A 25,877-nucleotide genomic window follows, 5' to 3' on the forward strand; every position below is an offset into this window, starting at 1 on the left:
ACAGAGTACATTTTGGACTTTTATTATTTATCTGTCATATACTTCTCAGCAAACATTGTAAGAAACATTAATATTATTAGGTATCTTATTAGTGCTCATGACAGTGTTTGAATTTTCTAATTATGAATGACACTTTGTAATTGCGAAATTTGTCTGGTTGGATAATAATTATAGTTTCAATCTTGAATCTGCCAATGGGGGTCAGGGAAGTTAAAGAATTTTGGTAAGAACTAACCTTGAGCTTATTTTCATAACTCCCCTCCTACTCGTTAAAAAGACAATCTCAAAAATATACCGAAAGAGAAAAGGAGCTCATGTAATGGTCCATAAATAAAATATTTAAAACTAAGACTGCAGGACATAACAAAACTAGTAGATGGATGTTAGAAACCACTTAGCATTCTTCAACAAACAGGATAAATGATGTACTTCACTTCATTTCTGTATATAAATTATTGTATGCTTTCTTCTCCATTCTAATCCGAGCTTGCCTTGCTACATTGATTGGCAGCTGCAGTCCAACACCTTTCCAATGGGCAAATGTCATGTCTGGACCCTATGCCAGTTTTGCTCTGAGAATCGTCTAGCAAAAGATTGTAGAGCAGTATCTAGCCAGTCTTCAGTCTAAACATGTCATCTGCAGAGTGAACAGTTTCCATCAGTTTCTCATCCCTCTCCATTTCATTACCTCCTTCCCATAAAACCTGTGAGGCACCAAGGTGTGAGAGAAAATAGGCGTTTGTAAAATGGTTTTAAAATTGTATACAGTAGATAATTTGTAGACAGTGTGGTCTCATTACATTTTTAACTCCTCCAAGAAAGTAAATATTTAGTACTATTTGAATATCACTGAAATAGGCATTAGGAGTTGGAAAAAATGTGCATTTGTATATGGTAGCAGTTTGCATCTTATTAATCTTAGTTTTACAGAGCACTTAAAATGGCCAAGCAATCGATACCCGGTTATTTTCATATCACTGTAAACTGCCTTTTTATTCCAGCAGTAAAAACTCACTACCATGCATCCTCACCACAGGGATGTCTCTCTTTGGCTGACAAAATGTTGCTAGTTTCATTTAATACAGGGCAAGTGTTTTTTTTTTCCCTAAAAGCTACAGAGGAAGCTCAGAGATTATTCTACCCAGAAACAGCACAAGATATTTAAACAAGGTTGAAGCTTCCTTGGCTTCTTACTGCTCACTAAGGAAAAATTATTGCTTAAATTAATTTTGCTTAAACCTAAGAGGTTTAAAAATAATTAAACCACAGAGTTTGCTATCTTAAAAGTCATCATTAATTCCTCATCCAGACAGATATTGATAGTTGTCTTTTATAGATGTGTCTGTCTTCCAATACTCCCCTTTTCAAGTGTTTTTCTTGGCATTGAAAAATCAGGTCTTTCAAAATAATGTACAAGAGATTGCATGATTGTTTAAAGAAAAGGAATACTTGTGGCACCTTAGAGACTAACCAATTTATTTGAGCATAAGCTTTCGTGAGCTACAGCTCACTTCATCGCTGTAGCTCACAAAAGCTTATGCTCAAATAAATTGGTTAGTCTCTAAGGTGCCACAAGTACTCCTTTTCTTTTTGCGAATACAGACTAACACGGCTGTTACTCTGAAACCTGTCATGATTGTTTAGAAATTTTGCAACAAAATACAACTAACATGATCTGTTTATAGGGAGGCAAGATTTTCCAAAGTGTGAGTCTAAAATTAGGCTTCCCAAGTCCATATTTAGTGCTGACCAGTCAGCAGCTCTCATTCACTTTTTTTTAAACGTAACTCTTGTATAGGGCTTTTCATCCATAGAGCTTGAAGTGCTACTTCGATCAACTAGAAGTCAGTGGGAGCTGCTGGGTAATAATTAATAGTTAATTAAATAGTTAATGTGATTTTTGACAATGCAAACAAAAGGTCAGATTCTGATACCCTTAGGTTAGTGCCGCCTTACTCTGCAGGTGACCCTATTGCCCCAAATTAAAATAGTTAATATAATTGGAAAGCAGCATTTTGCTTTCAACTCTTCTCCTGTTGTTTTCAGTGGATTTTATCCCTTTGTTTCTATCCCCCCCTTTGTTTCTATCCCAGTAATAAATACCAGTAGATGACTATATGGTGAGTAAATTGCAATTTTATGTTGGAAATGAAATTGGCTTGCCACCTGAATGTCTGAATCTGAATATGCAGTATAACAGAAAGAGGGGTGTTGTTTTTCAGATTCCTGGAAATAATAAATCATCCAATGCTAATTATATTGAAATCTCAAGTAAATGGATTTGACCCACTTTCTAGATGGTTTCTTGCTACCATCTTATTGGCAGTGAATTTGTTATGCTACATTCAGTGTAGTTTATACATGTTGTGTGTCAAAATGAACCCACTGCAACTATTGCTTTGTTCATAGTTGCTGGTGACACCTGGGTTTTGGGAGAGGGATATTTTAAGGATAGCAGTGGAGGGGTTTATGCTAAATATTATGCTTAGACACTTTTCTTCATAAAGCGAAATAGCAAAAAGGTTGTGCAGCTTTACTAGGGGGATTTAAACTTGGGGAATCTCATGTTTTCATTGAATGTGCTGCGTGGTTGCTGTTGGGTTGATGAAGACCCATGATATGCTGCTTAAAAGTATCGCCTGGCTTAATCTAGCTAGTGTCTTGCAGTCAGTGTGTGAACCACTGATGTGGTTGCAGGCACAGCAGATCCTGTCAGAGCTGGCTTAGAGCTGTGGTCCTTTTAGGTTTTCTTCTCTGCATCCATGAGTATCTTTGGCATGAAGAATCATTGTCCTTGAGCCATGCAGTGCTCCTCTGCATTATTGCCCTTCATTCATAAACTTAGCAATGTTGCATCTTTTAAGTTTTATTAAAGTGTTCATTTGACTTCTTTATGTTAGACTTCATTAACTTAGTTGTCCACAGAGAGGTCTTAGGGAATCTCTAGTTGAACATCCTGATGGTGTGGACAGCTTAGTTGACTGTGCACCTTTATGTCTTAGCTTCAGTTCCAGTAGCAAACAGCCCTTTTGATCCTGGCTCTTAAATTTCAAGATGGTTTGCAGGCAGGGAAGGTGGGGAAGCATCAATTCTCTTGATGTTTTGTGCAAGCTTAAAATAAAGTAGGGAAGACGAAGTTACTACATGGTGAACTTTCATTTTGGTCTGAAGCTTCCTGTCTGTAAGAAAACCAAAGACATTGTTTCCCCTTCAGTCAACAGAGACATCACTGGGAAGGACATTGTCTTGATAGGTAAAATGGGATACAAGAGCCATCTGAGTTCCTTGGTAGGACTAGTTGGTGGATTGTAAGGGAGTTATATTACAATAACTGGTGCATTGCTAATAGTTTACACAAGCTAACTGTGTTATGCAGCTGTAGATGGCTGCTTTGTGATCTCTTGGAGATCCTTCTGCATGTGTTATTAAACCTGCAAAAAGTATTTATTATACTTGATCTTCACTCATCGTTGTTATGCTAGGTGTGTAGATGCAATTTGTGCTCACTAATCTGAGTTTTTGCAGATGGAAAGCCTTTGATGAAAGTTTATATATAAGCTTGGAAGCCATTTTGAAGCACCTTTGAAAATTTGGCCTTACATGTCTGTCATTTATGAGTGAACCAATTTGTTTATCTTCTTCACAATGGATGTAATTTAATTCACACAACACAGGAAAATACCTATAACATGAAACTGAAATTAATTATCCATGTCAAATAATAATAAAAATCAGAAGCTGGCACCATAGCTTCTGAAATAAATTTCCAGGCAAAAGAAGAAAACCTTCTCAGTTATGTCACTGCATAGGTATCATTCTAAGCTATTTTAATAAGCCTGTACCATTCACGTAGATACATTCTCAAAAGTGTATGTGCATAGGTGCCAGACCTCGAACACTCTTCTCAGCGGTGAAAATAAAAGCTTTAAGCAAACCAACAAAAAGAAAACAACAGCACACCTGTTAATTGGCCAGATCCTGCTATTCATCAAGCAACTGATGCTTGATCACAAGTATGCTTCATACCAGAGACCAACTTAAATTTCCAAAGGAGTTTCAAAAATACCAAAAGGCTATGCAATCCCACTTTAAAGTATCTTGTTAGAATTAGGCTTTGCTGGGAATTTTTAAAGAATGTGCCAGTAAAATAAAGCTTGATATCTCCTTTTTGGCAGTATGAGTGGAATAAATAAAGGATAATGCATATAACTGGCTAGTGTAAGACTTGGAAAATATGTGAGGTATGTGCTTGAGCTTATTTATCTTGAGTGAAGACTGTTCACTGTATCTCATAAAAGCCATTATGTATCTTACCACACTATTTTAGGTTACTTGTATGGTATATTTCTGATTATATTGCAGAATATTTCGAATTTTGCAGGATCTTTAGAATTTAATTGTAAAACACAATGGTGTGTGGTGACTGAGGGAAAAGGAAGGAAGCCAGAACAGTTATGCAAAGAATAGTAACCTAGAAAATGTTCTGAAAAAGTGACTCTTTAGCCAGTTCAATGTTCACAACTCAGCAAGAAATCAAGCCTGTCAGAGTCATATATGGCTGGGGCTAGGCATATTCTACAGCACAATGGGATCACAGTCCATGGCGCACACCCTTAAATTCTGTGGCAAAAATCACTACATTCAGTGGCAAGAACACCTGTATTCCATGGCGGTGATAATTTATTCTATTCTATTAAATACTCTTTGTTCCCATCCAAGCCTATCCCTGAACAAACAGAGCAATGGCTCATAGCTAAAATACTCATTACTGTAATATAATCAGTGGATATTTTCAACCATGATTATTGTCAAGGATGTTCTTTTTTCACTGTACATTACAGGCACCTTGGCTCCACTCCCTAAACCTCAGTCCTGGCAGTCCAGATTATAATCTCTTTCTGCCGTTTATGCCATGGGTGGGAGGAGCTTGTACCAAACTTCAGTGTCTCATCTTTCCAGTTTCCAGGGCCTTAGTTATTGCACTGTTCTCAGGGCAGCCCAGTTCACCAGCCTGCTTTTCTAACTGCAAATTGGTCAGCTGCAAATTGGTCTCTGGCTTCCCAGCCTGGCCAGCCCTGTAGAAAAGTGGTGGGACTATGTTGTGTAATGTAACTTCCCCATGTGGATACAGCTGGAGAGCAGGGCAACTGTAGATCAATCCCAGCAGTGCAGGGAGAGAGAAAACAAAGTATCAAGCTCTTGGCTACAGCATATGGTGGAATTCTGTAGAGTCCACGGGGCAGTTTGTATCTCCTAGAGCTATGATTTCAGACTCTCTGCAGACTCATTCCAACAGTTAATGTGGAAAACATGAACACAGTGTCATTTTTACAACTATAATGCCTAGAAACATCATTTATTTTAAAATAAAAATTGAGATTCTGGAGCATAATTCTGCAGCAAGGGGTAAATTCCATGGCAGTAGACTAAGAGAACACACACAGTCCTGCATATTGCTTCCACAGCCACCTATGCACAACCCAGGAATGGAGTGTGTAGCTCTGCCTCACACAGACACTGATGGGTAATAGGGAACATTTTCTCAGTTAATGCGTAGCCACGCATATTAAATGGCCTGCATAGGCCCACGGCAGGAACTTGCAGCTGTTGGCTTCAAAATGGAGCAAAGAACTCCCACCGTAGTTGTGATCATTGGGGATGGCTGATTTCTTCTCGGCTGATGGATAGCCCGAGGTATCGAATGGCTCAAGTGGCCAATCCAAATTCTAGCAAAAAACTCCCCATTCTAGTAATGATCAATGGGAAAGACACAGCCCTTTAATTGACTCCTTCTTTCTCTAAACCAATGTACCAATTCTTTCTGTTTTGTTTTGGGACCCCTTTTGGCCATATTTTATCTCCCAGTGATACCTCCAGAGGGGTTACTGTAATCACTCCTGTGGTCCCTGCATGGAGAGGGAGAGATGATCCCAGGATCTGCAGAGATATGCCCATGGCATGATTTCTCCATACTTCCTACCAGTGCTACAGATCCTGACTATGTAGCTGGAGTCCTCCAGCCATGCTCTGTAGCAAATTTAACCATCCTCAGGAGTTGTCAGGCCTGTGTGGACGACCATGTTCCTTACAGTTACATAAAACAGGGCCAGGATTTGGCCCTCCATACTCATTTGCCATTGCCTCAAACATAAACTGTTCCAGAAACAAGAAGCAGAGAAAATGAATTGTTTTGACTCCAGTTCAACTTCCAAAATAGGTGCATTTGGAAGTGCTCCCCCCCCATATACTGCCCTAAATTACAAACAGACTGAGAAATGGATGTGATGAGGTGTGTTCCCCCATTTTGGCTTTGAACCACGGTGCTGACCAAAAGTAAGAGCATTCATATATGAGGGAGAAGTACAGAGAAATTATTCTTCATACGGTTTTATGAACGTTTGCCAAACATAGTACTTCATGAAAGAGAATAATGTTACCAGTGAAATTTGAGGTCTAGTAGAAGGCGCATGAACTAACAGAACATTGCAAATCTGCAGTCAACAAAAAATTATTAGAGCAGCAAGAGATTTGTTAGAGGCATTTCTGATGAAAGATTTGTGAAGTCAAAAGTAATTATTTATGGAATCGTTCTGACCCAGCCTCGTTTCCAGCACTTGTCATAACTATAGCAGAATACATTTAACATCAGTGACTGTACTGTCACCTTCAAAACCTGATGCTGTGGTAGACTCAAACCATCATATTTTGCGGCTCCACTTGTTTAAATCTAAAGAGCCATTCTTTGTTGCGAAATTCAAACTTCATTTTAAGTAACCTGTGATGGAAGCTCCTTTGAGTGGGGCAATTCATAAAGGAAATATACAAGTACATAATATCTTTGTGTAATATGATGATCTCAGGGTTGCAGCCAGAAGGCTAGAGTGTTTCCATTATCTTTCAAGTGGATTCCATCTCAGAGAGACCACCAACTAAGTACTAGAAAAGAGAGGTTATTTACATTTGATAGAATAATCTGTTTCTGATGTCTTGTTTATGAATGGAAATGGGCAAATTGTGATCAGACAAAAATGTGCAAGAAAAGACCTGATGCTAGAATGCAATGCTAATGCTTCCTTTTATTTTTCTACTTTCAGAGGCTGGCAACAAGAAGCTAAAAAGCACGATACAGAGAAGCACAGAAACAGGGATGGCAGCAGAAATGAGGAATCGTATGGTTCGGCAGCCAAGTCGGGAGTCCACTGATGGCAGCATAAACAGTTACAGCTCTGAGGGGAAGTAAGTGGAATTACAAATATGTAGCAGTGCAGAAATACACTGAATTTTCTTATCGTTACAAGAAAGTTGGTTGAATACTAGTGAAAAACAAACCTCCTGATTTGTGAAAGTTCCAGATTTGGTTCCCTATGATTAATGGAATTGCTATTTGTACAAAATCTTGCACTTGTGTAATTCTTCGCATATCCCAGAACTTTCAGGCATTATTCATGAAAATTCACATTTGAAGAGTGCTTTCTAAAGACTATTCTTCTATTTAAAGTTTTTCCAGTCATTCAATTAGGCAGCAAAAATTATAACAAGTCCCTTAGGCCCAGCTTGACAAAGCCTTAGCTGGGATGATTTAGTTGGTGTTGGTCCTGCTTTGACTAGGGGATTGGACTAGATGACTTCCTGAGGTCTCTTCCAACCCTAATATTCTATGATTCTAGGTGACCAATCACACAACACAAATAACAGTGTGAATAATCAAAGGGAACAGTCTGAAAAAAACCCAGAGTCTGAAAATTCTGTGATTCAGATTATTCAGTAAATATTTATAAATAACCAAATATGGTTACAGAAATCAGGATTGGTTTACTAATCAAAAAAGAAGCTAAATTCATAACAAATATTATTTGAAACAAGACATTTTGCCACCTTTACTTTACACTGGCAGTGGGTCTCTGCTTGAATCAATCCTGAATTAAACTTCAGATGTTGTATATTAAACTCCCTGTTATATGAAACTGTGTTCAGTAACTCTGAATATAAAGAAAGTTTAGTTTGGAGCTGGTCCAAGTACAGCTCTTATTGAAAACTATAAAGTCTTACTGCAGATAAAATCAAACATAGGAGCTTGAGTATTCAGACAGTTCTCTTCTTTCACAGTTGTCATTGCTAATAAGTATGTAGGAAGAGAGAACAGAGGCAGACCTAGCACAGAGCATACATTCATATTCCAATCTCCTCAGAGATCTTAGTGGGACTACTTTTATTGTTAACTGCTGAAAGAGCACTGTCCTAGAGACAACCCGATCCTCCGACAATGAGGTCTAGTACTGAGGGGTGAGCAGAGACAGACCTAGCATAGCATACTTTCATACTGCATACAAAAAAAGCTACATTAAAAGAATATGAAGTTTGCAAAATCAAGCACTGAACAATTAGAAAATGCTCAAATTAAGGCTGTCCATGCAACTTTAATTTGGACCCCGGTGCATATGCATTATGATAGTCTTTAATTACATGATGACACACTTATTTTCCACACAGGACCCGTTTCATTCAGTACTTCATAAGTACCTACAGGGTCCAAATTGGCAAATAGTGGTACTCTTCCCATCTCTGCCCATTTGAGACACTAGAGTGAGATGCCACTCTCAGTAAATTTCACAGATGTTCAAAATATGATCTTGCCTATTTGTGGACTTTGCTGGGCTCCTAAATGGAATTTCACCCACTGCTGAGTTCTTCAGGCTTATCTTCCCCTCAGTCAGGCTCAGATGCCCAGTTGTGAGCCTTCTTGATGGGAGGCTCACAACTTCATTCAGAGCAGGCTAGCCATTGTAGAGTTCATCAAAGCAGGAAAGAAAGTAGAGGAAGAATCGTATGATGAAAACCGACAAAATGCTGACATTTAAAATATTATTAGCATTTGAATTAACACCTATTCTTCTTCGAGTTATGGTCCCTACCTGTTTTCCACTTGAGGTGCATGTGCACTCCAGGAACTTGAGACCAGAAGATTTTTGCTAGCAATGTCCATTGGTCCATGCATACTCCCCTCTCTTCCTTGTGCTCCGAACCATAAGGACCGACCACCTCTACAGTTACTTTCTACTTCCTGTGGTCTGAGATGGAACCTCTTCAGCATCCACAGCATAAGCCAGTGTTCTTAAAAACTTTTTAGTTCGTTGTAAATAGTTTTTAAACTTGTTTTTAGATATCATGTAGGTTAGTAGGTTTGAGGGCTTGGGGTCCCCACACCAACACCTCCTGGTACTATGCCCACGATCCCAGCATTAAATAGCCTTGTGGCCTTGCCTGGGCATTCCCTGTCCTCAATAATCATTACACATGCCACTGTTGCTTCAGGGATGCTTATATCCACTCTAAATACACCACCTGCCAGACCTTTCCTAGCCAAACCCATCAAGCCTATGAGCACAGGTTTAGAATATTCTTGATGGACTGCACTGTGAGGCCACAGTCCAGTCCTAGCCCATCAGATCTCCCCCATACATTGGGCAGAGGCACTGAGAAGTGCCCCTGCTGGGTTGCCAATTTTGGCTGGATGTATTCCTGGAGGTTTCATCACATGACATAATCTTTAATTAAAGATTAATCTTTAATTCCTGGAAACTCCAGGACAATCCTGAAGGGTTGGCAAACCTAGCCCCTGAGAACATAGAGTTCTTCAGTTCCAGGGATGAGCAGAGCAGAGCTAACGAATCTTCCAAACAGAGACATGAGGGTGCTAAGAACAAGCATTCTCACAAGCAATGTGAGAAACTCCCATCCAAGTCCTGATCCAAAAAAGAACACCTCCTCTCTGACATCCTCTTAGTTGGGTGAGATTCTTCACCCTGGTACAGAAGAGTCAGGAACTCACAAGGAGTGTGGTCCCAGTTTTCCAACACCAAAAGCCAAGAGCACCCTAAAACTGGACCCAGCCAAAGAAACGGGACCACTCTTGGTGCCAGAGAGGGAAAGAAGGCAGCAAATGCCTCCTGCATCATAAGTAGTGATGCAGAGTGAGAAGGAGCCATTGGTACCAAAGATCACCCGTAAGCTAGTACCTCAGGCACCATCAAGAAAAAGAAGCTAAGCCTGCTCTCTTATATCAGGTGCTAGATTCACTTCCCTGAGGGAGTTGAGATCTACGCAGGTCACCAATACTTTCAGATCTCATCCTAACCAAGGAGGTCCCCCACACCATCAGTTTGCCACTCACCAGTACTGTTGACCAGCTGTGGCATAGTAAGGTCTGTAGTACCAATGGCACCACCTATCAAAGTAGAAGCTGCCTCCTTCTCCTCCAACAAGTCTGGTATCACTGGGAGAGCTTCACCACACCCATCGAAAGGCAGGATCAGCCCCAACAGAGGTTCCAAGAGTTCTCAGGCACCTTCCCTTTCTCATAGGAGGGACTACAAAACTTGGGACTAGTGGGGATGGCCCCATTTCTCCTATGATCCCTCTTGCTGGCTTACTGGGATCCATATTTGTGACATCCCAAATCTATAAGGTTTCACTGGAAGTCAAAACAAGCTTCCCTATGCGGGAAGAAACTCTGCCTCCTCAAGAATGACCTGAGGAAGAGGAGCAACCGGATCAGGCAGAACCACTTGCCCCCACTGGGTTATCTTCACTGTCCCCAGTTGACGCAGTCATGCCAGCGTCACCATCACCACCTGATGGCTACAGGCAGTTTAAGAACTCCGGAGGAGGATTGCAGATACACTTCAGCTCCCCCGGAGGAAATGCAGGCCACCCATCATAAACTGCTACAGGACATCCTCCAGAGTGCTGGTCCAATGAGGCCATCTGGGAACCAGGCAAAATGGTCTGGTATGCTCCAGCCACCTGTGCTCCCACTCTGTGGGGAATGTAGAAGGAATACTTTGTGCCATCTAAGGAAGCAGAATACTTATTCTCACACTCCGCTCCTAATTCTCTAGTGGAGCAAGCTATCACCACAAGGAGTGAGCATTACCATCCCAGAGCTACACCCTATGATAAGGAAGCCAAACTTTTAGGCCTCCTTGGGCGAAAGAACTTCACTTTGATGAGCTTACAGTAGCACATAGAGAACTACCAAGTCTTAGGGTCAAAATATTATTTTTATTAATTGTAAAATGTTCTCGGAATACACCAACAAACTCCATCTGGAAGACAGACTCTGGTTCCAGGCAATTATTGATGAAGATAAAGTATTGCTTGCTGGATTGGCCCTTCACACCTCCGTGGATGCACTAGATAAAAGCCTCCCTCTGTATGGCAACGTCCATAGTCATGAGATGGGTTTTGTGGCTTCAAACCTCTGGATTTTCAAAAGAAGTTTAATCCACCATGGTCAGTGGAGGATGATCCGCCTTTTAAGGGAAATAACCTATTCAGTGAGAAGACAGATGAGTCATTACATTCCCTCAAAGACTCAAAAGCGACCCCTTTGCTTGGTAGGTATCTATAAGCCAGGTCTATGAAGGAAATATCTCAAGTCTTCACCCTACTGACAATGACCAGCCCCTCAACTATTCTACCATCAAAGGGATTACAAGCTGCCCAGGAAATGCCGGAAAATGCACCACAATAAGCATAATATCCCCCCTTAACTCTCCTTTCAGCCATAGCCTCCCACCAAGAAATCCTACTGATGGGACTTTCAAGAACTGCAAACCAGTCCCCCTGCCACATTTTCCTGTTCGGGACTCCCGCACCACCAGCTAGCAAGCATTCATCACCATAGTATTTGGACACCTAACCCTGCTGTCCAACTGCTAGATCACCACACTAAACCAGTGATGCAAATTTGAAGACCATTATGTATAATAAACTTTCAGCATGGATGCTGGTGACTTAGCAGTGTCACTTCTCTTAATACCACAGGGTGAGATACAATTTATTCTTATGCACCAGGTGGGGTGGAGCCAGGGCTGGGCAGTGGAGGCTGGGACCCTTGCAATGGCCACCTTGTTCATTTTTCCCAGGCTTTGGTATGTTGTAATGTCAGATAGATGGGTTCTGGAGATAGTCACCACCAGAGAGAGTCCCTGTTCTTCTTTGGGAACCCTTCTCATGGGAGGATGCTCAGACAAGAAGTGATCTTACCGCTCCATTTGGGCGCTATAGAACCAGTGCCTCCTCAACACAAGGAAAGAGTTGGGTTTTTTCAAGCTATTTCCTCATCTCTCAGAGGAAAGGAGCCTGGAGGCCCAACTAGTATCTCAGACAGCTGAATGTCTTAATCTGCCGCCTGAGGTTCAGAATGATTGCCCAGGCCTCCATAATCCCTTCACTGAACAAGGCAATTGGTTTACAGCTGTTGATTTAAAAGGATGCTGAAGGCAATGGTTGTATGGTTTCTGAAGTGAATCCTGAAACCCATCCCAATATGGGATCTCAACTTAGTCCTATTGCCATTAACAAAGGCACACTTAGAACTCTTAGCCTCGTGTTCCTTCACTCATCTATCTATGAAGGTAAACCTTCTGATTGCTATCACCTCAGCCAGAAGAGTAGGTGTATTTGCGGGCTTGTATCCCAGCTCCATTTTATACAGGCTTTCATAAGGACAACGTTTTTCTGAGGTTATACCCCAAATTCATTACTGAAGTAATCTCGGAATTTTATAACCAGGACATTCACTTATCTATATTCGATCCGAAGCCACATGCCACCAGAGAGGACAAGAAACTGCATTCTCTGCATATCTGTCGAGCCTTGGCATTCTACCTGCATGGGACAGAGCCCTTCAGAAAATCTCCTCAACTGTTTGTCTCCTTTGCAGAACATGTCAGAGGGGAACAGAGGATTTTGGGCTGTATCCTGCTTTGTTATGGGTAAACGGCAACAAGGACTGTGGAGCACCATTTAAAGTGTGGGTTTGGTGGGGGAGGGCCATAGATGTGCTCCATACAGTACACTGCACCCTCCCACCAGTCTGGCCCTCCTCTTCCCTTCTCAGGTGTCCAAGAAGACAAGGAGGGGAAGGGGGGAAAGGTCATAGTCCAAAGTGAGATAGGATGCTGATGCCAGGGCTAAAGGAGTGAGAAGGCCCTGTGGGGATGTTCCTGGTGAGCCACAGGGACCTGGAGCAATTGAAGAAGGGAGACTGGGACTGGGGCAGCCAGGAGTTGGGGGCATTTGGGCTGATCTGTATGGTAGATGGAGTGGAAGGTTGGGGGCAGCAGAAGGGCCCTGCAGGGAGTAAGGGGTTGTGGAGAGCAGAGGGAGTTTGCAGGGAGGGATGTGGTTTGGGGATGGTTTGAAGAATTGTGACAGGGTGATATTTTTGTGGAGATAGGGGTTGGTGTGGTGGGGAGAAGGGATAAGTGGGGGCTGTGGCAGGAAGAAGTTTTGTGGGGTATGTGGACTGTGGGTTTATTTGGAGTGGGAGGGGTTTGGGGGCATTTAGTTGGGGTTATAATAGAAGGGGGCTGGATGGGTTTAAGCAGGGCAGGGGCTGGGTGGAAAGTTATTTGGCAGTTGGGGGTGTAGCGGGGGCTGTAGGAGGAGGGTTATTTGGGGTTCTATGTCAGGGATTTGGGTGGAGATCTGTGGGATGGGGTTATTTGGGAGTCTGTGGCAGTGGGGTGGGTGGAGGGTTATGGTGGAGGAGCGGGAACGTAGGGAGCTGTGTGGCAGGGCCAGTGGCTGCAGCTGGCTGTAGTTGTATCTGGCTCTGTCCTCCACAGCCCCTTCCTCTCTCCTCCCTTCCGTTCTTGCTGGAGGCAGCACCAGGGAGGGATGGACTTGCTGCCACCACACCGGGGAAGGTCTCTGGACACTGAACGCACTCAGGATGGACTCTGCAAGCACAAGCCTCGGAAAGATCCAGTGGCCAGGGGCGGGGAGGGAAAAATTCCAAAGTGCTGGAGCATCTCTCTGTCCTGGACCACTCAGGAAGCACTATCCCTCCTGAAACAGTGGATATCTGTATCCAGTTAGTTTTAAGAGTTTTGCAGCAATTATAATAATTATTCATTCCTTTAACAAAACTCAGGAAAACCTCAGCAAAACCCTGTCTTGTCCTTGATGATTCTACACATACCAAGAATAAAAGCTTTATGCACCATTTTTAATATATTTCCAGCACAAAGCATGAGGGAAGTAGAGACCCCCTTAGCATAAGACATAGCCTTTAATAACACATGAATTTTGACTAAATAGTTTTGGCACACACACCTTTATGAGACATTATGCCCTGGTACAAGCTTCCACTGCAGACATCCTTTGGCAGAGCAATCCTCTAAGTACCCCAGGATTCCTTGCACCCTCCTCCTCCTCAATGAATACTGCTTGTGATTCACCTCAAGTGCAATATACATAGGGACCATCACTTGAAGAAGAAAGAAAGGTTACTTACCTGTACAATAACTGGAGGTCTTTGAGATGTGTGGTCACTATGTGTACTCCACTACCCGCCTTCCTTTTCCTCTGCCGTGGAGCCTTATCCTAGGACTATTCACAACAAAAAGGTAACTGGAATGGCAGTCGGTCCGCTCTGCTCCTTATGCCCTCAGCTCAGAGCACGAGGAGGGGTGCAAACCAATGGATAGTGCTAGCAACAAATCTTCCACTCTTAAGTGTACCCCAAGTGGAATACAGGCAGGGTTCACACATTCGCAGAGCTCCTGTTACTGTACAGTTTAGTAACCTTACTTTAAGATGACGAGGGCTGTTCTCACCCCTCCTGACTATTGTTACAGAAAGTCTGCAAACTCAAGCTGACATTGCTGAATCGGTTAACCTTGACAATGGGAACAGAATTTTGCTTCACAACCGTAACAGTTAGAGAGGACTTTTTTTTTTTTAATGAAAGTTGAGATCCTGGAGAATAAGACAATAGCTTCCAAAAGGTGCCACACTGCTAGATACCAGCCCAGTTTGTGTCATAAATACTTAGATTGACAGCTGATATAGATCATATGAACATAAGAACAGCCATATTGAGTCAGACCAATGGTCCATCTAGTCCAGTATCCTGCCTTCTGACAGTGGCCAGTGCCAGATACTTCAGAGGGAATGAACAGAACAGGGCAATTTATCGAGTGATCCATCCCCTGTTGTCCTGTCCCAGCTTCTGTCAGTTAGAGGTGTTTTTAAGTTATGGTAGTGGAAAGTAGTGTCTCAGGAATGTACCAAAGATAGTTCGTCAGTGCAATAGCTGGTTTTGGTTTATTTGCTAGACTTTATATTATCATTATATGTGGAGCTAGGCACTGGATCAGATCAGGATCTGGTCAAAATAACAACGATCTGGTCAACCAGTGGCAATAGGATTAAAACTAGCTCTCAACAGCACTATGATTATGGACCAGTTTGCTAGTGTGGTAAGCAACTGCAACATATCTAGTTGCTTTCCAGATATAGTCTAACTGTTTTGAAGGTGGTTGGATATAGACATAGATCAGTGTGGGGCAGATGCCTGGCATGGAAAATTTCAGCCCAAATGGTTGAAGTTCCACAAAATTATAAGCAGGGGTACAATTTAATCACACCAATTTTTAATAAATTTTATGGCAGAGGTACAGGAAAAGAACAATATGTCACAGAAAGAGGGGCAAGGGATTCATAGGGAATGGAGAGTGAGTCCACCCTGCATTCATCCTGCAGTAGCAGCTCCTGTCCCACAGGACTGGGCTCCAGGTGTTGTGACCTAGCCCATGCGGTTGCAATGCCAGTCAGGTTTGGCATGTCCACCCTTCTGTAAATGGAGACAGAGGGGGGCAGAGGGCCAAATTTGGTTGTCATTGCAATCAAGTGCACAAGGTCACAATGCCACACAGGTTTGCTGCATCCACTCCTTTGTCTCTATCTATGTAGGTGCAGATGCACGAAACATGAGTGGTGTTGCGATCCTGAGGGGTAGGTCACAATGGTACTTGGTTTGGGTGCATTTCACAGACTTTATTCAAATTCATGGTTTCCGTGACCACCATGATGTCCAGGACAAAATTGTAGCCTCAGTTAAAAGAAACTGAAAGCAGGGTCTTATAATTAGATATGTTGGGCAACCATACTTTCCGGCCAGGGCCTAGCCCCACAGATAGTGATAATATAAAGTCTAGCAAACAAAACCAAAAACTGCAATTGTGTTAAATGACCTAGCTTTGGTACATTTCTGTGGCACTGCTTCCCACAAACATAACTTAAAAAAGAAAACGTCCCAAAATATTTGTACATTGGACAGACAGGTGCAAGACCAATTGACTGCAAGTAACAAAGATTAGCAATTCCAGACAGTGATTGGAAACATATTTCCCTTGGAAATATTTGTGATTTTTTTCATTAAAACTGATGCAGTATGATAAAACTAATTTACATTTTTTAATGACTGGAATTTAAAATGAATCATAGCGGGATAGGATCAGCCTCTGGATTTCTTTTTTTAATCGCAATAGCTTGTCTCAGCAAACTCTTCTACTGTCACATGGCATTGGTAATGGACTAATACATATTTATTTGTATTAGCGGTCTACTTTCTTGAATTTCTCTTTGGCATAAATATGCCGTGATGCTTCCGAGGGGTACCTAGTATTGTGAGTCTCCTCACTACCACTGCCCTTAGTGTGAGGAAGTCTTGTCTGTGCCTTGTAGGGGTCAGCTCCCCAACTCCACCAGCCACAGGCAACACAACAACTTCCCTCTAGGTCTAGATAGGCACCCCTGTTTCTTTATAGGTTAGCGATAGGTACACTCCAACCCTCGAGCCCTCCAGGCATCTCCCTGGAGAGTCCAGCTCCTGTTCCACTGGACACTTGCAGTATTCACAGATTCTCTGCTTCCAAAGAAACAGTTCACCCCAGTTTACCAGGATCGGCTCTGCATAGCACACAGCACTTAGATATGTTTATAGTGAAATCAAGTATAAGTTTATTTAATAAAGCATAGAGAGTCAAGTAACAGTAAATAGAAGTATTGGGGGGGAAAAGGTTACATATAAAACAAAATCATGACATGCACCCTAGAGCCTAACCCTAGTAAAGTCTAATGTTTGGCTCACCCAAAATCACGGAAATGCGTTTCAGCTGGACTTGGCTGTGACCCTCCTTTCCTGAGACAAGTACACTGTCAGCTTGACTCCCTCATGAAGAATACATTGTGTTCCTTTGTCCCCCAAGATATATAAGTCCTATCCTTTGTCTTCATTCATAGACAGGACACCCCTGCTGTTTTATTTCTTCCTGTACATTTTCTTTCTTGTAGATTTCACAATCTCTCACTGACACTTTGCTCATTATGCAAATAGGCCTCAATTGTGAGGCAGACAATACACGTATGATCAGACAAAGAGATAAGCGTCTGTTATCTCCTGCTTGAAAGGAATCAGTCTGAGGCACGTCACCTCCTGATGATCTGAATTAACTCCAGGACCTTAAGAACATAATTATCAGTATATAAATACATAACTCCTTAAATATTATCCACACATACATTTTGCAATGATTATGACAACCAGTGGACTACTGGCTCTCAGTAGAGACCTTATATGCCACCCATTGTGAACTATTATGAATATATCTGATCCATGTGATCCCTGTAAGCCATATGCACCCCCTGTGTCCTCTGCCAGTTGGCACCAAGAGGTCCCTGGATGACAACTGTATATTTAAAATGTATCTTTTTAAAGAATGATTATTGAGCCAATAGCTGGCTTAGACCAATGGAAACAACCACAGAAACTTTCACCCTGAGACATTTGGTAGGCAAACTTGAGAGTCACAAACAGAGGCAGCTAGCAGGAGAGTTTTGGAGGGCGTAGTTATAGACTTTGCTGTAACAAGACTTGGTGAGTGGTGCATTTGGTTCATCTATATACTGTTTATGTGACTATTTATTTGTTCTGTGTATGGGCTGTGTAGATGGGCCTTTGGCCCCTGATATGCAGCTAAGACAAGTCTGTTTGTTGGTACCTTGGTAAGGGCCAGATGGGTCTGACTCTTTGTAGCCTATAAGTGGTTAATCACTCTCTTGTAGAGCTGAACTGAGCTAAGCTAAGCAGGGAAACGTGATATAAAAGTAATTTGCTAGGCAAACTCGAGAGCTGAGAACCAAGGAAGCTAACAGGAGCGTTTCTGAAGGTATTTGGAAAGGGAGTGTAAGAGGCTTGCAGGTTCAGCCTCATGTGCGATTCCATGATGCCCAGTGATGGAACAGTGGAGGTGACCTGCAACAGCTATGCCATGTTTTCTTTCCTGCCTGAAGACAGAAGGGATTTCCTGTGCATGAAGTGCAAGCTGGGGGCTGTACTGAAGGAAAAGATTCTTGGATTGGAAGGGCAAGTAGAAACATTACAGCGAATAAGAAAAGCTGTACAACCAGGTTCGGGAAATGTCAGTACCCCAGGTTCAAGGAAGACTGGAGCTGGCCAGCAAGGAGTTGGAGAGAGAGGACATCGGAGAAGAGGCCTGGCAGTTCAAAATCACCGTAGGCAAGAGGTCTTGGCAACATTCTACAAGGCTGGAGATAGACAAGGATGGGCATGTTGTGGTCACCAGAGAGAAGAGGACCAGGAGGATTGCAGCTTGGCCCAAACTGAAAGAAAACCAAGTTTGCCCACAAAGAGATCAGAGAAATTCTGAATTTCTTGGCTAAGCCCAACTCTGTAAGATGAATCTGAACTAGAACAAATCCTCTCAAAATACAAGAAGATTCGGATCTGGACCCAATTTTTTCAAATCTGGCCCATCTCTAATATCTATAGAGGAAAAACAGTAAATGAAAAATATTACTGGAAAATTAAGTATCAAATGATTACATGTAAATATAAAAAGTGTTTCAGAGTAACAGCCGTGTTAGTCTGTATTCGCAAAAAGAAAAGGAGTACTTGTGGCACCTTAGAGACTAACCAATTTATTTGAGCATAAGCTTTCGTGAGCTACAGCTCACTTCATCGGATGCATACTGTGGAAACTGCAGAAGACATTATATACACAGAGATCATGAAACAATACCTCCTCCCACCCCACTCTCCTGCTGGTAATAGCTTATCTAAAGTGATCACTCTCCTTACAATGTGTATGATAATCAAGTTGGGCCATTTCCAGCACAAATCCAGGTTTTCTCACCCTCCGCCCCCCCCACACAAACTCACTCTCCGCCTGGTAATAGCCCATCCAAAGTGACCACTCTCTTTACAATGTGTATGATAATCAAGGTGGGCCATTTCCAGCACAAACCAGGTTTTCTCATCATCCCCCCTTCCAAAAACCACACACACAAATTACCAGCAGGAGAGTGAGTTTGGGGGGGGGGGGGGCGGAGGGTGAGAAAACCTGGATTTTTGCTGGAAATGGCCCAACTTGATTAGCGTTCTTTAGTTTGCTTTTTTTGTTTGTTAATTGTAATACTTTAATTTTTAAATAACTGGAATCCGGTAGAAAATTGTTAACATCAACAGGTGACAGGATGTTAGATGCAGAATATTTCATGATCATTTGACACTTCACTCCATTTAAAAATGTCTCCATTGTACTAATCCCCTTGAAATGCAGCACTTAATACATAAATGAACTACAACTGGGTGAAATTTTTCATCCAAAACTTCTTTCAGCAAAAATGCCGATTCCACAACACTGAAACCTTTTACAAATTCATGTTGATGTTGCTGAATTGTTTGTTTAAAAAAAATCCAAAAAATTGAAACATTTAGTTTCATCATTTACTAAACAAAATGTTTCAATTTCAGCATGAAACAACTTTTCATTTAAAAAATTTCCTTTTCATTTTAATTTTAATAGTTTCAAAAAGGTCAAAATGAAACATGAAATGAAACAAATGAACTTTTTTAAAAAAAAACTTTTTAATTCACTGAAATTTTTCATTTTGGGCTGACCTGAAACAATTTTTTTACTTTTTGAAATTGCCAACAAATCAAAATCCATTATTCACCCAGTTCAAATGTGAACTACATTCGGTGCCCTGGGGATTATGACCTTTGCCACACTTCAGTTCTAGCTGAGTAGGGGTGGGGTAGAGAAATAGCCACTTTTCCATGGAATTGGGGTGAAAAGGCTATTGGTCTTAACACAGCTACATCCCAGTGAAGAGATGGTCTTGCTACAACTATCCCCCACTGTACATGGCTGTCCACAAGCCCACAGACATTGCTGCCTATACCCTTTTAATTGCACCTGTGGAGCAAGGTCCTGCTGTCACAGTCAGGGTCATCGGGAATGTTGGTCAGGCTCTTTATTGCTGTAGTAAAACGCAAAGATGGCAAGTTGTTTGGGTGAACAAAGCTACTTCCCTGTGAGATGGTTTCAGTGTACCTATTTTGGGGTTCTGGTTTTGCACTACAGTTTGCAGTTACATTCCCTGAGGCTGTGTATTGTGCATGAGAAGCATTTCCATGTTAATTATTATGAGCAACTATAAATTAATGTTGGATTTACACGTACTCATGTTTTGTATTTCTGTAGCCTAATATTCCCTGGAGTGCGGCTGGGTGCTGACAGTCAATTTAGTGATTTCCTTGATGGACTTGGACCTGCACAATTAGTAGGTCGACAGACACTAGCAACCCCTGCTATGGGTAAGAATAATTTGTTCTCATGTATAAGACAAATGCTATCCCATTGACCAAAGTGGAGTTCAGGTGGCCAGAATTTAGCACATGGGCTACCAAAGAGTTCTGCCAAATGGCCTTCCTCATCTTTAACACAAAGGTGCTGTGTCAGAGGCAATGCTAGCCCATTGGCGGGCCTAAGCAGGAATATTTTGGAGGCCTGCCAACAGTGTGAGTGGGGGGCAAAGGGGGCAATTGCCCAGGGGCCTGGGTGATTTAAAAGGGCTCCTAGGTGCGCACGGGGTGGTGCCGGCAGCAGCAAAGGCAGCTGGGCGGGCATGTGGAAGCCCTGGCTGTGCCAGAAGACCACGCCCAGCAGCACAGCTGGCAGCTCACCCAAATCTCAGGCGGACCATTCTAGGGTCCCACTAACTCTTTTGCCCTGGGCAGAGCCATCCCTAGGGTACAGCGAATCAGGGTGACCACTCCGGGCCCCGCGCTTTGGGGGGCCCTGCGGGCTGGCACGATTGGCCAGCACAGTCAGTCCCAGAAGTGACCAGTTGGTCCTGGAAGTAACGGATTCGTCACTTCTGCCCCAGGCCCTGCACCCCCTGGGAACAGCCTTGGCTCTGGGGCCCGGAATTGCTGTCAGCGGGCCTAGACCTCCCACATAACACATAATAAACAGCAAATAGGGGCCCCCTTGAGCTGCTTGGGGCCCTAAGCAATTGTTTAGTCTGCTTATGCCTAGCACCAGCTCCGCTGTCCATAAACACAACTGATGCTCTGTTTCATCCAAAATCAGACAAAGATAGATTATTTCATGCTGGGACCTGTAATGTCCACAGAGCTCACTTCCGTATCAAAGATGGTGGCTGCAATCTGTTCCTTTCTATGCAGAATAATTATGGTCCTTGGCTCCTGGCAAATTGCTAGTTAGCTTTTGCACATGGTTGCCACTGATTATGGAGCCAATAATGGAATCTGACCCAGATTTAGCTAATTGAAAGATATTAGATATTAGATATTCAAGATATTGAAAGATATTCAAAAATTTGAAACTCTACTGCATATTTGCAACAAGGCTGACAACCAGTTTACAAATGATGTCATTAGATTGTTGCTGTTGGAACAGATTAAAATTTAAAATCTAATTTCCAGCAGCCTCTCAAAGGCTAACTATGGTTTTCTCAGTAATCCGAAGCATCTGAGAATCCCCTGGAGTACCAAGCGCTACAGGCTCGCCCCTGACACATCCACTCCACACTCCCTGCATGGACACTTATGGGGAGCCTGCACAGGGCCATTTATGATGGCTTTATGCTCTGCCTGCAGGGAAGAAATTCTTCCCCAGGCCCTTGCAGGCTGTTTACGGTACACGTACACCACCACAGCAGTGTGTAAAGACAGGAGCAGGGGCAAAATCCCTTCAGTCTGCATTTGAGTGATTCGGTGACATATTTTGTGGGGCTGTGCATTGAGGATGAAGAAGAAATAACCCTTGACATCTCTACTAGCCTAATCACGCTATGCATGTGAAAAATCACAGATAGCAAGTGCTTTGGCTGAGCAGTCTTAAGCACTGCAGGAACTCAGGTTCAGGAGGCTACTCAACTACTACTGAGGAGAAGTAGGGAACCAGGAGGAAAAATGGGAGGGGATCGTCTCTTTTTTGCAGCTCATGAGCTGTACAAAAGAAGGAGAAGTCTTGAGCTGCTGTATAAATCCAAAATTAATTATTTTTTGCAATAGGAGTTACCAGGCTATAAGCTTATTGAGCATGAAGCCTGTACAATGTTATAAGGCCTGTTAAAATATATCAGATTTCCTTCTTACAGGAAATAAGAAGCATCTGGGTTCTTCTGTTGTCCATTTTAAAATCAGGGTGATTCCAGTAGTGAATCCAGGTGCTAGTTTACATTCGCCTCACTTTTTGCTTAAAAGTTGTTTTCCTCCCTAGACCTCTTCCAACAGGGCTCCTGAGTGATAACAATTTATTTCCATCTATTGGGGCCTTTATTTCTATAGGCTGAGGGAAGGCATTGGGCTACAAAATTCACTCAATCTTTCTGCCTAACACTTTCTCTTCAAGGGCTTATATCTAGTGGATAGTTGTCTCTGCTAGTTTGAAAATGTCTGTGTTGTGGCACCCCCTGCCGACTGCCAGTAGCATAAACTGGATTTGAATATACAGGCTTACAGCATTGAAAGGTAGCCCAAGAGCATGGTTTATGGAATTTTCCTCTAAACTATTTGTAGCCCAGTATAGAGCTGTGTTTGTTGAAGCAAATTTTTGATAGATAACAAACCATCCCTGCTTGGCTTGTCATATCACGAATACTAGAGTAGTCCGAAGCACTGTGCTATAATATTCTGATAGTGGAAGAAGTGTGCTAAGGTCTCCTTTTCAGTTACATTTGAACAACAATGCTGTTACCATTAAGAATACAGCAAATTTTGTAGCTCAGGTTTATTCACTATTCTTTGCTTAGAAACATGGACCTACATGTCAGACATCATAAGGTCAGGGTCCTGCACAGGTGGGAATTCCATTTGCTTCCACAGTTACCACAACTGGGCATGTCCAATGAGGTATTTGAGCACCCAGACAGCCAGTTAGGTGACTATCTACCCATTGGCATGATCAGTCTTGACGACTTTTTTTTATGCAGCCCTGAACTTCTCATGGTTTGAAAATCAGACCCATAATTACTAAGGCCCAAACACACAAAGGGACTTAGGTATTGCAACACTCAGTGTCACAAAGTCTAACTTGTAGGTGCCTAGCTGCCCAATAGAATCCATAAACCTTGGATTAGGTGCCTTGTCTCCCTCTGCACTGAGTGGTTACAAATAGGTGACTCAGAATGGGATCATCAAAACCCATCACGCTAGGCAGGGAGTCACCTAAGCTAGCCAATGGCAGATGCAAAGAAGAGGGGTGTGTCCTAATCTCCACCCCTCTCAGGGAGTTAGGCACCTAACTCTATTTGGGATCCACACCTGGAAACCCTCTCCTGGAGTCAGGTGCCTCAGCCACTTCTTGCAAGAACAGCAGTGGTACATTGCCTAACTGCAGCAAGAGCCACCCTTCTAGTGGTGGTGAGGGCACTCACCTAGGATGTGGCAGACCCTGGATCAATTAACCCTTTGCCTGAGGAGAAGGGATTTGAACGTAGGTTTCCCACTCTCAGAGGAGCGCCCTAACAATTGCTCAAGAGTGTCATCCTCACTTTGTATCTGGCTCAATGCATATTTACATATTTATATACTGTATAATGGCCTCAACCAGAGAGACTGAGAGAGACCAGCATCAGTGTGTCTCACTCTCCAGTGGATAGGGCACGCAACTCCTCCTCCCTCTAGACCATTTTATGTGTAGTTAGGCATGCTCTGAGAATGCCTAGCATATTAAGCCCCACAGCACCTCGTCTGAGCCCCATTTGAGGATCCCACTTTTAACTTAGGTATCAGGCACTTGGCACCTAGACTGATGTGCACATGTCTGATGGCAGAAATTTAGGCACTAAGGGACTTGTGAAAATGCAGACACTGAAGGATTTTAGGCAACTCGAGGACTAGGCAGCAGCTTAGCAGGGGGTTAGATGATTTCAGTGGCACCTAAATATTTGGACTTAGGCACGTAACGTGGAAGTTAGGCACCTAAGTTCTTTTGTGGATCTGCACTTAAGTGTCTTTTTTTCATTTACAGTCTTTCTTTCCAAGTCAGAGCAGAACTTGGACCCCAAAACGGCAAATGTTCTTTTCTGCAGCTATAGCCAGAGTTGTCATTTGCCTGAACATTCAGAACTGAGGAAGCAGCTTGGAAATCTTGTTCTCTTAATATTCTGGCAGTTTGTTCAAGGTGCTGTTCAGGAAGGGAACTGTCACCCTCTTGCCCTCATTAAAAAACTTTCGTAAAAAAAAAATTGTGAACCTCAGAGAAGTTAGTTGTTGGCTAGACAGACTGCAGTCTACTTTTCTGGCTTTCTTCTTTCTAAAGGACAGACCTGCAAGGTTTGCAGCCACACACTTACCTAGTAAAAACAACGAGGAGTCCTTGTAGCACCTTAGAGACTAACAAATTTATCTGGGCATAAGCTTTCATAGGCTAAAACCCACTTCCTCAGATGTATGGAGTGAAAAATACAGTAAGCAGAATATATATCATAGCACATGAAAAGACAGCAGTTGCCTTACCAAGTGGGGGGTCAGTGCTAACGAGGCCAATTCAATTAAGGTGGGAGTGGGCTATTCTCAACAGTTGACAAGAAGAGGTGAACACTTACCTTGTGCTCCTTCCATCTCTTTGTGTATCCACCTGGTGTCTCTCCTCTTATACTTGGATCAAAGACTCTTTGAGGAAGAGACCATCAATGGGATACAAATCCCTGACTGGAGACTCCAGATGCTACCACAGTACAATAATAATAATGATAATCAAAATAATTGCCTGAGTGAAGACAATTGACTGTGGTGAGGTCTGCACTGAGCTGACCCAGATAATGGAATAAGCTTTTTCTTCTCCTTTCCTTTCAGGTGATATTCAGATTGGAATGGTGGATAAAAAAGGCCAGTTAGAAGTAGAAGTCATTAGAGCCCGAGGCCTCACGCAAAAACCTGGGTCCAAATCTACCCCAGGTGAGGAAAACTGCAAATGATGGAGGACAGGAGAATACAAAATATGCAGTAAAGCGTGGACCAGAGATCTCGAAAGAGACCTTCTCAGCTCTTTGTAGCAGTCACTACATTTACATGTATTCATTTTCTTTTTCAATAGAGATGTGTTTAAGGGTATGTCTACACTACCCGCTGGATCGGCAAGCAGCGATCGATCCAGCAGGGATCGATTTATCGCGTCTAATCTAGATGCGATAAATCGACTCCCGAGCGCTCTCCTGTCGACTCCTGTACTCCACCGCCACGAGGGGCGCAGGTGGAGTCGACAGGGGAGCGGCAGCAGTCGACTCACTGCGGTGAAGACACCATGGTAAGTCGATCTAAGTATGCCGACTTCAGCTACATTATTCACATAGCTGAAGTTGCGTAACTTAGATTGATCCCCCACTAGTGCAGACCAGGGCTTAGGGCACCTACTGTGCCCACATTCAATTCCTCCCTCTGCGCACCATTTAATTTCAAGGAGTGCTCCCCTCACAAGAGCAAAATCAACATTTCTGAGGCTGAAAAATCCTTGCTAGAAGGAATGTCTGCAAGGGGTGTTCAGATTAGATTTTTATTGGTAAATGTTGATAAATGTCGATTTCACGGTAGACACACAAACCAACAAAAAATCCATCAGTAATAATCACAATTTACAGATAGGCAAAGTAAGAAAAATGTTGCTTGTAACTTATTAGACTTTGCTTTCAGGATATTTATTTTGTATATTATTACATGTGATACTGACAATTTGTATTGTAATGGT

At 42.6% G+C, this 25,877-nt stretch overlaps 1 protein-coding gene across 43 annotated transcripts in view; it reads left to right on the plus strand.

Annotated features, from left to right (window-relative positions):
* RIMS1 (regulating synaptic membrane exocytosis 1) overlaps positions 1 to 25,877 on the plus strand; it is a 507,401-nt gene that overhangs the window by 476,837 nt on the left and 4,687 nt on the right. For all 43 annotated transcript variants that reach the window (XM_073336446.1, XM_073336400.1, XM_073336430.1 and 40 more), the window contains 3 exons: positions 7,095 to 7,236; positions 20,364 to 20,476; positions 24,989 to 25,090. In XM_073336446.1, the coding sequence (XP_073192547.1) occupies positions 7,095 to 7,236; positions 20,364 to 20,476; positions 24,989 to 25,090 (357 nt within the window). The remainder of the gene's footprint in view (positions 1 to 7,094; positions 7,237 to 20,363; positions 20,477 to 24,988; positions 25,091 to 25,877) is intronic.

Source organism: Lepidochelys kempii, chromosome 3 (genome assembly GCF_965140265.1).
Source record: "Lepidochelys kempii isolate rLepKem1 chromosome 3, rLepKem1.hap2, whole genome shotgun sequence".
Lineage (NCBI taxonomy): Eukaryota > Metazoa > Chordata > Testudines > Cheloniidae > Lepidochelys > Lepidochelys kempii.